Source organism: Camelus ferus, chromosome X (assembly GCF_009834535.1).
Source record: "Camelus ferus isolate YT-003-E chromosome X, BCGSAC_Cfer_1.0, whole genome shotgun sequence".
Taxonomy (NCBI): Eukaryota; Metazoa; Chordata; class Mammalia; order Artiodactyla; family Camelidae; genus Camelus; species Camelus ferus.
The window spans coordinates 88,125,433-88,138,094 of record NC_045732.1 but is presented as its reverse complement, the minus strand read 5'-3'; the positions used below and the strand labels follow the sequence as shown (position 1 = coordinate 88,138,094).

Below are 12,662 nucleotides of genomic sequence, written 5' to 3'. Positions count from 1 at the left end.
GTATCTTGAAGGGTCTTTGGTCAATGATAACCAGAGCTGAGACAATTCTGAATGGGGCTTTTCACAGCAGAGCAGTTAGAGTCATGCATTAATTTTTTTTAAATCAATGGATTACAGATTTAGAAGAAATGGTGGGGGAGGAAACAGACTTTAAAACTTGATAAACACAGATGTGTGAGGGAAGTGTTTCCACCAGTGTGTACTCTTTCACCTTCTGTGTTCTGGGGCTTGTTAGCATCTTTTTCATACTGGAAGGAAATATAACACGTAATCTATAGCTTCTATCTGTCAAGTTAGATTATGCCAGTTTATCACAATTACTGCTCTATTTTTAATCAGAGTAAGGACACTAATTTAGTTTCCTGTTCTTTTGTCCAGAGTACTTCATGTCTAGAAAACTTGTGAAGAGGCTGTTCAAGGGTGATTTAAAGTGTTCACATTAAAAAAAAATCTGCTAGAAGGTTGCTACAGTCAAGAAAGCCATTCATTTTACATTAAAAATTTGTTAGGGAGAATGGAACAGTTGAGTAAATTGGAAACTCAGTTACCATGGAACTCCTTCCACATTTGGAAAGAGATTATTACAGGGTTTAATGCATAGTAAGAAAGCCACAGATCTTGGTATTTCAGCATTCTTTGGATTTCTCAGCTGAAAGGGGGAAATTTAGGTGCCATATATCTTTTAAAGTATCTTTGAAACCTAAGCTTATCAAAAATGGATTCTTTTGAAAAAAGGGTAAGTGGAATAGACCCTGATCCTAGGGGGATGTCTGAGCCCTAAAGAGACTTAGAAAAATCTAATTAGGATTAATATCAGCATTAGAAAAAGCAGAGAATAAAAGCTAAGCCCACTGGAAGTTTCCATCCTGTTCTCAAGTCCACATGTAGGAAACAGGATGAATGGTATCAGAGAGGGCAGGCAGGAATGACAGAGCCTTAGCAACTCCCTGGCTCTGCATTCTGCCTCACTTCTACCAGCTAAGCCTGGGTCCACCTGCAGAGGGAGCCAAGCTCCACCCACACATTCTAAGACTGGGTGTGACCCTGGGCAAGAGTGACCCTCAGAAGCTCCTGCAGTGGAGAGCGGTTGAAGTGGCCTTGGAGCTGGCACCTGCTTCCAAGTCTCTCGGCCTTGGTTCTTTAACCTGGAAAATGGTCCTAGTGCTAACTCTTCCTCCCTCATCAGAATTGTCATAAACATTAAATGACTTAATCCATGTAAAGAGCTTAGAAGTGTGGGCGGCATAGTAAGTGCTTAATAATCACTTTTATCGTCATTCTCTTCTTCACTGTGTAGACTAAATTGCTTTTCCATGGCCACTATCCTGTGGTTGCACAAGGTGGAGACTCTATCAATATTCGTTTTCCTGGACTGATACTATTTCCACTGTATGATGCACAGCAGGTGATTTCAGAAGCACCAAAAGGTCCCTCATACACTTAGCTATTTCCCTATACAACAGTCTCACAGTGACTGAGATCTCCATCCTTGACAACCCTTCTGAAGTGTTTTCTTGTGATTGTAAAATTTTTCTAAGTGAAGTGAGTTTGTAGCTCAGGAGAGGGAACACATTACAGAACTAGCAGAAGCAGAAATGACTTCTTGTGATGAGTGAACTATGATCAAACATCATCATTTTAGCAGATACTGACTGGTATATATAAAATAGATAAATAAGTTTATACTCTATAGCACAGGGAAATATATTCAATATCTTGTAGTAGCTTGTGGTGAAAAAGAATATATGTATGACTGAAGCATTGTGCTGTACACCAGAAATTGACACAACATTGTAAACTAACTATCCCTCAATAAAAAAAACCCATCATTTTAAACCAAATGCAGGGCTTGAATGAACAAGACACTGAGCAAGGTATAATTTTGAAGGCGAGGGAGAAGGAATAGGCTTGGAGTAGAGGTTGGTCAGAGGTGGAGACCCCAGGGAGCTGGAAAAAAAAGGGCAAAAGCCTTTTGAGAGACTCTAGAGGAATTCCTTCACAAACACTGTGCTCTTAGGTTTCAGCCCATGAACCTGAGCCTTGAACTTAGATCTGATTATTCATAATTTTCTAAAAGTATAAGCAAAACCTCCCCCTAGAACTCAGAGATACATGTATGTTGACAAGTTGATTTCTGTGCCAAATCTGAGTCTCCTTTAGCTCTACTTCATGAGGTTTAGTGATAAAAATAACTCACAGCGTAGGCTTGAGTTAGAAAAAGAGAGGCTCATCTATTAACTGTACAAGAATACCAAGAATGACTTTAACAAAATCACACATACTATTTTTTTCTTTGGAAGAAAAAGAGAGCACATTAACTTCAAGCAGCGCCTGGGCGGCATATTTTATGAGGTTTATTTGTACTGCATGTCTTTGATGGGCTCTATTTGTGGCTCAAAGTACAAACATACTGATTACAATCACTCTTTCCTCCATTTAGGAACAAAATTAATTATCTGCAAAAAGCAGAAAGGCTTAGATAGACTCTCAGTCAGTAAATGATAATAGACAGCACCCAAATATAATGACTCCGTTTCCTACTTTATCTATTTTAGGCATTCTGAGTGGAATGAAAAAAGGAAAAATTAATTCACTTTTTGAATATTCTTCAAAAAGGATCTGAATTGGGTAATAAGAAGGCAGTATCAACCCTTCGCCACGTCCCACCCCCCATGTAAAATCTGAAAGCAGCCTTGCTGGGCTATGCACTTCCCCGAAGGACACCGTCTTCTAGCTTCCAGCATTGCTTCTATTTGCTTTTTGTTTTACTTTAGATAGTAATTTATTGGAATGATATAGTTAATATTTATACATGTGTCATTTCACTAGCTGTTTTATAGTATGCTTATACCTTGTTGTATTTGAAATGCTTTATATATTAATTCCACAGTTTTTTTTTATTTTATGAAGACTTTTTTCAGTGTCATTGGGTATATTTTTGGATGTATACAATTCATTCATTTCAAGTGTATAGTTTAATGATTCTTACTAAATGTACCAAGTTGTGTCACCATCATGACAACTGGTCTTGCAACATTTTCATCTCCCCAAGAAGACCCCTCATGCCCCTTCCAGTATTGCTTCTGAGAAGTCTGATGCATTCTGAACCCTGATCCCCAAAAGGAGATTTTAAAAGGACATTAAGAAGACTGTACCTTCACCAAAACAAAGGTTATTTGTCTTACCCTGTTAACATTCCCCTCAACAAGGAAAGAAATGGCAAAACAGTGAGACTTAAGAACAGTGCCCAGTGCCCAGTGCCAGGACTCAGAAAGTTGTGGCTGCTGGTGATGATGAAAGTTTCTATTTTATCTTGCAAAGGCTGCAACACACTGGAAGAAATCTGCCCTAAACTGAAATCTGCCTCATCTTAGCCTTTTGTTAATCTTTTTTTTAATTGTAGTCTAGTCAGTTTACCATGTTCTGTCAATTTCTGGTGTACAGCATAATGTTTCAATCATACATATACACATATATATTCCTTTTCATATTCTTTTTAAAAATGAAATTATTATAGTAAATATTATAACTACTCCTTCCCTGGAGGAAATTACTGTACTACAGTATAACTTCATTTAAAAATGCTTCTGTGATGCCCAAAATATGTGTTCAATTTTTAAGGTGAGGCTGGGGAAACTGTCTTTAAAGAAACAGTCCAAGTAGGGGGGGAAGGAATAGCTGAAATGGTACAGCATATGCTTAGCATGCAGGAGGTCGTGGGTTCAATTCCCAGTACCTCCTCTAAAAATAAATAAACCTAATTACCCCCCTCACCAAAATAAAATAATTAAAATAATACAGGGGGAGGGTATAGCTCAGTGGTAGAGTGCGTGCTTAGCATGCGCAAGGTCCTGGGTTCAATCCCCACGACCTCTGTTTAAAAAAAAAAAGTAAATAAATGAAAGTAAACCTAATTGCCTTCCCTTCCCCCCACCCCCAAAAGACAATTGTAGAATGAATAAATATTGAAAAAAATAAAGTATTAAAATAATACAATAATAAATAAGTTTTTAAAAACTTAAAAAAAAGAAACACTCCAAGTAGAAAACATTTTCTGCCAGAGACCTGGGCACAGGCGTAAGAGGTTAGCAGCCAAGGCTACCCGTGGCACTGCTGTGAGTGGATGATGCAGCGCTGCAGTTGCCAAGAGGAACCTTATTCCGAGTGGGGAAAAGGAATCAGAGGAATCACACTGTATGCAAGACTCCGTGTTTCCTGAGGCATTTCAGGTCTTGCAACTAAAAAAAAAAAAAAGCACGTATCCGGGGGCTTTTCTGCCCTTACCGGGTGGAAGGCTGCTTTCCCTGTGCTCTGACTCCCTGGTCATTCAACGTAAAAAAGGCATCTTGGACTTCCTAACTCTCATTCTGGGAGCACACAGATTCTCAGAAAACCAGGTCATGGGGAAGCCTGCCTGGACTTCTGCCCAGTTGGACAAATATTCCTGACTTTCTAACTTTTCTAAATATACTCAGAGCATAAATCAGTCCTTGTCACTCCCAACAGACATGGATAAGCAACTGTGTACTACTCTGTGTTTATCACATGCTTTATCCGAGAAGTGCAGTAAAAGAGAAAACTTCTCTCAGCCAAGCTACTTAGCAATACAAAACTCCCAACTCCAGAGCCTGAACAAGCAAGAAAGGGAACAATAGCTTGGGGACCAAAAGAGAAGGCAATAGAGTGGTAGCCGGAGGCCCAAAGAAGGAGAGTTTACTCCTCATCAGAGACAACAGTCAGGTGCCCCTTCATACTTCTTAAAGTATTCTCTGAAGAGCCAAGAAAACTGCCACTGTTCTGTCTGTGGACGTGCCTCCTGCTGACCTCCAACAGGAGGCCCACATACCAGCCTCTTGACCAAGCAGGCAGGGCTGAGCTAAGTGTCTTCCACTAACTTCTGATTTCCTTGCCTGATCCTCCAAAAGCATCGTGAACTTGAGAGGTTTCTGCAGCCGTCCAAGGTTGGGGGATCATGTGTTGCAAGATAATTTTTGATGAGTCTCTTGTGTTCCTGCATGTCTTATAAACAGAGGCACTTTCCCCCCAGACTATCACAAATCATTGTATAGGGAAGACAGTGATAGTGTCTCCCACCAGTGAAAAGAGCAGGCAGGCTTACCATCTATTATAAAAAATTTGAGTTTCCTAAGCTCAAAGCTCCTCTCCTGTAACTCAACTCACTGTGTGTGCAGGAGTCATCTGGTCGCCCTTGCCTCTACCTGTGGGAACTGGGGCTCGGGGAACTGGTGCAAATGCTGATACTCTGGCTACCGCTGCTGTTACTGTGAGAAATAAACCGTCCTTCATTTCTGAGCCAGGAGTCTCATGTCTTAAACCAGGGTCCGTGAAACTGTGACCAAGTAACTTGTTAGTTTGCAATTAGGGTAAAAATCTCAGATCTTTCACACTTCTTGAAGACATAGTCCTACTACATCAGTCCACAGACCATAGAAAGGAGGAAAAACATCTTTCTCAAGATTCAGAATATATACTCACACTGCACTCTTGCCAAGGCAAAAGCAAGTAATTCTAGACTCGTGAGGGGCCCATTTAATTTCCTAATATGACCCATAGTATATATAATCTCAGGATGAAGCATTATAAAAAGCTTCCCTTGTGTGTGTGTGACCACTGTTTGAAACTGGCCCTGAAATTCACATTTAGAGCCTAAAAGTGATGCCAATTTTTTCATTTGTATTCTTTTCTTCAATAAATAGGTAATCTATGTTTTAAAAGAATGTATTTTCCCCATGGGAACAACTAGAGCTATTTTTATTATGAATGAAAAAAAGATGGCAGCCTGTAAACATTTTTGTCTCTCCAGAAATGGACCTCATGCAGATAAAGTTGCTTACTGCAGTTCTCGAGGCTGACCTGCAGACACTAATTAGGTAGTGAGCCATTTACTTGTTTTTATCATTTCAAAATCACTTGGTACTGAAAACAGCTTGTATGAATTCAGACAAAGTATCTCTATCTGAGACTAAAAAATTAAAGTCCAAAGTGATAGCATGAGGAGAAAATGACATTCTGACATCTGAGAAATCATCTCAGCCTTCCAAAGCAGAGGGGAAGGTAGGGCTAATCTTGGAAATTCTGATGAGTTACAGTCACTCACACAGACAGCAAAATATAAGAATTTGATAGAGTGAATTATTATTGAGGATCAACAGAGAATCTTCCCCAAAGCTTCCTAGCATACATAAATAAATACTAACTTCACTGAAGATAGCTTCAGAAATTCTAGCAAAGGAAATGGATGTACGTGGATACCAGAATATGTTAGGTTCTCAGCAGGCAATGTTACTACTAAGGAAACTCCATAATGGAAGCCTGGAGTACTGTTAAGGTCCAGAATCAGAGGCAAATGCATCAAAAACTATCTGTTGTTCCAACGGGCAGATTCCAAACATTGTAAGTGGAAGAAACCCATATCTACCACTGGCACTGTGCATATAGGTTCCAGGCAGTCCTTTCACTGTGTGGCTGGATCTTCCATCACCTACATAAATATACCTTCTTCACCTAGAAACTACGCTGTGCCTTTAAGTGTTATGAAGACTAAAACTCTCAAGCCTTTTAGTACTTCATGGGGAAATACTAGAGCAAAAGTCTCCAAGGAGAGAGAATGAATTCAAAAACTGATTGTGCAATTGGAAAAACAGTGGACAGTAATACAGGATATTAAATAAGATGATAAAGACCCACTTAGCCTGTGTTCAAGGAAAGAAGATTCTGGTGAAGACAGAGTAGAACTATTTGAAAGAGCAATATAGAGTAATTGTGAAAAGCATGAGCTTTGGAGCCAGACAGATCCGGCTCTGAATCTTATCTCCGCTACCTGCTGGCCGAGTGACCCCTGAGGACAGCAACAGTCCTGGTCATCTTTCCAGCCACTTCTTGTGCCCCTCGCCATGTCCATCACAGTGCTGCCACAATTAGATGCTGACTAAATGTTCCCTGAAGTGGATCCTCTTTCAGATAGTGCTAAAATGAGTATCACAATGAGGAAGGAAAGAGAGAAACAGTGAAGGTAGAAAAGGTTGCAATTTTGTATAACATTCAATGAAGCCTATAACAAATTAAGGTAATGAAATTGTGGGAGAGGAAGCTCTAATGCTGAGAAGTTCTGAGATGAATCAATAAAGAAAGTACATGAGTACAAACGGAAAAATAGAAGTGCAAACAGCCATGTGAGGATATGTGAGCAATTACATTGTCGGGGGGTGGTAAAGAAAGTAAATGAAATCATAGAAAGTTTTGGGAAACTTTCTAGAAGAGCAATAAACATCCAACATGCTGATTATTACCCATTTAATCAATGGATCTGAAACGTGCAATGGCTATGTACATAATCTATACATAGGTATATGGTAATGACAATCAAAATTGTTTCAGAATAAAAACAACTGCATTTAAAAATAAAGAAGGTTGTGGATTCAACCATTTGCATGCAGTGTAACAAGGGTGAAAGTATATGTATTGAACACTGTGCATATCTGTATTTGCCTCAAGGTATAAGAACTGGAATTCAATAATGTACTGATACATTTAACAAAGATATTCTCACCCAAATACTATTAAAGACCTATGCAGTACTCGCTTGGGGCTATGATAACTTAACCTAGTTCACAAATGTAGATGAAGAGTCAAGATCAATCTATTTACAGTCCCATCATTAATACTTCCTTGAACTTTGCAGTAAACATTTTCTCTTTCTTTCCATTCCTCTCTTCTCCTCTCCTCTCCTCTCTCTCTCTCACACAGACATACATTTTCACACACTTGCTATTTTTTTTTAATTTGGGGGGGTAATTAGGTTTAATTATTTATTTTTCGGCGGATGTACTGGGGATCGAACCCAGGACCTTGTGCATGCCAAGCATGTGCTCTACCACTTGAACTATACTCTCCCCCGACACACTTATTATTTTTATTCACTTCTTTGGACTAAGATAATATTAAGCGTCCTGGCACTTAAAAATAAGTTTAAGAAAAACTCATTATCCATTTGGCACACTTAGAAAAATGTTGTAGAAAGAATACTGCACTGGGGCTTAGCAAGTACCTGCCATGTGTCCTGACCCCTACCAGGTAGTTTGAACCTATCATTTCAATGACTCCCCATATATCAACTCTATTTGATAGATGAGGAACCCAAGGTCCTAGCTTTGCCATTAGCGGTCATTCACTTCCACCCTCTGGGCCTTGCCTTACCTTCTAAACAAGGGGGCTGGATTTGCTCCCAAGGAAGTATCAGAATCAAATGGAGCACTTTTCAAATGACAAATTCTATAACAAATTCTCTGGCCTCTCCACTGAACTATGGTATCAGAATCCTCGGGGCGGGGTAGGGAGGCAATGGGACTTCAGGAACCTGTTTAACAAGTTCCCTAGACGATTGTGCTGATGAGCCAAGTTTGGGAGCCACATGCTGGCTACCTCTGGGAGTGCTGCCAGCAACGACACCCCAACATGTGCTCACATGTCTTCACTTGGTGGTCTGAAGAGCTGAAAACTATCTTAGGGAAAACTAAAGCGCTAACAGGCAATACGTATAAAGAATTACCAGTGCCCCATTAACTTAGATAAGACCAAAACGTCCTTCATAATCCGGGGTAGCTGGTAGCCACCACCACAGCTGAGCAAAGTCCCTGTGTGGCCAGATCTCATGACATGGCTTACCGCCAGCTCAAAAGGCAGTCCCAACAGAGCCTATTGTCAAAGAGGTCTCTCACCACAACTTCACCTCAAGCAGGATGGACCGGCAGGGTCTTAGATTTTATCACAACAGGAAGGTGAAGGCCCTACAGCAGAATCTCATTAATGCTTTAGTTTTCAACCAGCGTTGGCTTTGGGGCATTCTGTGGGTTTGCTAACAGAAATAGAGTCCTGCAGTCTACCCAGCCGGCACTTCCCCTCACCCCCATAAATGGTCCAGACCCCTTCTGGCCCAGACAGAGTATAGCTGGATCACACCTGGCCAATGATTCCCGGACCCCCACCATTTGGTATATATTACTTAGAGTTGATGATCATAAAACAGTAACAAGGCAGAGTTTACGTATGCTTTCTGTTCTAGTTCAGGACTTCCCTGGGGAAGGCAGACTCCATGCTCTCATAACCAGCTGGGAGCTGGGAGCTGGGAGCAATCAGGCCCTTAATGGCCAAGGGACTGCATCACTGACCACCTCTTGACAGCCAAGGCCTTTCCTCCTCAATGACAATGACATGAAATGTAGTTTCTCTATGTGTATGTGTGTGTGCACATGTGTACACCTAAAATACAGCAGGTCTGGCACCCTGAAATAGCTACTCAATTTAAGTTCATGATGTCTTTGCAAAATCCTAATGGAGCTTTTAGAGTGAACGTCTGGAAGGGTCTATGTAATGGGAGACTGATCGGCATGGTGGAAAGAGCGCTTGATTGTAACAGCAGAAGACCTTGGATTCTACCCTGGCTCTTCCATTGATTACATAACTTTGGGCAAGCCTCCCTGAATTTCATTTCTTCATTTGTAAATCAACGGGACTGGACTAGCTAATCTCTCACAGCTTTTCCAACATTGACACTATAGTGAGAAGTTCACTATGGTGAAATTTATTCAGTTACATGTCCGTCTGTCAACTAGGCTGAACTTTTCAAGACTTAAGAACTATATCTTGGGTAACTAAGTCCTCAGAACCTGGGAAAGTGCCATGAACAAAGCAGATGCTTAATAAATGTTTACTAAATAAACCTTCATGTTTAGAGCCTGATCAAAACAGTACAATTCATCCCTTACCAGCTCCGCATCCTATTTTTTGTGTGTTTAAAAGCACTAGAGGAGAATACACGTTTTCAAGATATTGCTGTCAAATGACCAATGTCAGACACAAACTTTAAACACTCCCAGACCCTGTCTTTAATGTTGTCTCCTTACTTTTCCTCTTATTTAAGACACTTCCACACCCCTGGCACTCTTGCTTTGTATCTGACACATAGTGGGTCCTCAATCAATATCAGGTGAATAAACACATAAATGCACTGACTTTTCATTTTTCTAGTTCTGTGAGATTTACTTTTGTACAAGGCCCTAGAATCTGGCCTCAAATTATAAAACAATCAAGGGAATAATTAGCCACTGAAGAACATTGTTGTTAGATAGGACATTTCTGTTCATTTTACTATAAAATATTTTCTCAGCAAATGTGTTTTAAATGGCTAACATTGTGAATGGGGCAATTAGAGCAGCTCCATAAGTAGCCATCCTGTGGGTTGCATCATTTTTGTCCTCCTTTCTAGTTTAATTCACCAAAGAAACCAATTACCCCTATCACTTTGTACTTCCAGAGTTTACAGACAGGGCTAAATGGCCCAGTCGGCCCTCCCCATTGTGGGTAAGCAGTGGTTTGGAGAACACAGCAGATGCACTGTATAGAAGATAAGAACATGAATCAAGCAAGGCATCCAAGCCTGGGTTTGAATCCCAGTTCCTCCCACCTCCACTTAACTAGCTTTGACATTGGGCAAGGTACTTAAGCCCTCTAAGCTTCATTTCCTCCTGTGTCAAATGGGGATAACATTAGGACCTGGCCCATTTGATTACTGTGAAATAATATTATGTAAACCGGCCAGCAGAGTGCCTGAAATGCAGTAGAAGCTCAACAAGGGTAGGCTATTATACAATTCTGCTACCTCCTTCTACAAAGCTGGCAGCATTCAGGAAATGGTCGCCAGCACCTTAGTGAGATCTGGCTGGTAGCTCTTGGCTGTATGTTGTGCTCTGCATTGAGAAGTGGGTGCCTCCTGTGGTTCTGAATGTGTGCACTCTAGCTTGGCAGGTACAATGTCACTAACAATGTCCAATGGAAATCAAGTAGACTATTGCCTCACAGAACTGTTCCCCCACCACCCCAATCACAAATCCCATCAGGCTTACACCGGTCAAGGATGCAAAAGCAACTGTTGGAAAACATGAACGTTTTGCCTCGCTTATGTTCTTACATAGGTTTAGTTAGTGGGTTCTAGCTGGGTCTCCTGTGTTTAAAGTCACTACTTGAAATGGTAGCATGGTATACATGTTGAAGAGCACAAGCATGAAATCAGAATCAGAAAAGCTGGTGATAACCTAATGAAAGGGAGACCTGATCCACTTGTGAATCACGGTTCTTCCACTAACTATAGCCGGGTGCCCTTGGTCAAGTTAGTTTCATTGAGCTTCAGTTTCCTCATTTACCAAATGGAGATAATAGCTCCTACCTCACAGGGTTGCCATGGAGCTTATGATAACTTGAAAACAGTGGTAGGAAAAGCTAATACTTACTGAAGAATTACCATGTACCAGACAGACAAGTGCTAAGTGCTTTAACACATGTTATTCCCTATGAAGATGATACTCTTTTTATCCCTATTGTATAAATTAGAAACATGAGGTTCATACAGATAAAACGATTCACCCAAGATCTCAGAGCAAGCAAGTGGGTGGAGTTAAAATTCAAAGCCAGGCGTGATGACTCCCTAGCCTGTGGTCTTAATGCACTGCCTGGCTCTGCGAGGTCACTCAGTCCGTCTGTCATCCCTGCCTACCCTCTGATCTTTTTCTCACTTCTCTCCATCAGCACCTGCTGCTGGCCAGGCTGCCCCACCCGCAGTAGAATCCAATTCCTCTGAAAACTGTAGAATGGTACTCACAGTGGTGGTCAGCTTTCCTCCATTCTTCTGGACGTATTGGATGGAATCATGGATCGTCGAAAAGAGACCAAGCAGTACATTCTCCATGTCATAGATTCTGTACATGCCAGTCACCAATTCTTCGAGAGACAGAATGTATTCTCTCCAGTACTTGTCAATCTCCACCACGCCTGCCATACAGCCTTGCATGACCACATTGCAGTAGCCACCACACGGCTTAACCATCATCAGTCCTTGGCAGTAAGAGCAGTACCACATTCTGGTGAGCATTCGGCCACAGTCCTTACTGAACTTCAGGTGATCAGTTGTGTTGATCACTTCAATTCCGAGATTCAGGGCCTGGAGGAAGATCCTAGTGACTTGCAGTGACTTGGAAACCTGGGTCATAATAAGCTTGGGGAAATTCCCAAACACTTTCAGGTCACGCCTTGCTCCTCGGAGGCACTCATTGATGTCTAAAGCTGACTCCGGCAGGCCTGGGTTCATTAGCTGGGTATAGATGACTGGAAACAGGCTGTCAAACAATTCATTGACCATGTCATCCACGTTGATGTCAGAACCCAGGATGTAGAGAGATACATCGGTGAAAAATTCGCCCACAAACTCAAAAGCTTGTGGGGTCAGGCTGGGATAGTTGTTCTTGAACATGGCATTGGTGTAGTTCTTGGCATGGCGAACAACAATTTCAAAGGCCTCTGAAAAATAAGAGATATAGAGACACACATAAATTAACACATGCAAATCCAGTGTGTAACTGAATTTGAGACTGCTCTATTGCTGTGGTGATTAAGGTCCCATTTGCCTTAAATAATTGACTCACATTTACTTCTGGCTTTGCCTCTACTCCTGCAGCTATTTGTTCCTATAAATCAATTTTCTTTTCTGAACATGAAGTCCAAACCCTGATGTACACATAAATTCTTAAACACACAAATTATATTTCAAATGACAAAAGCAAGGATTCAGTTAACATTCTGGCCTTTCATGA

General features: G+C 41.0%; 1 protein-coding gene across 2 annotated transcripts in view; it reads right to left on the bottom strand.

The window, feature by feature from the left end:
* GPC3 (glypican 3) overlaps nt 1–12,662 on the bottom strand; it is a 371,347-nt gene that overhangs the window by 162,500 nt on the left and 196,185 nt on the right. For both annotated transcript variants that reach the window (XM_032474511.1, XM_032474512.1), the window contains one exon: nt 11,675–12,369. In XM_032474511.1, the coding sequence (XP_032330402.1) occupies nt 11,675–12,369 (695 nt within the window). The remainder of the gene's footprint in view (nt 1–11,674; nt 12,370–12,662) is intronic.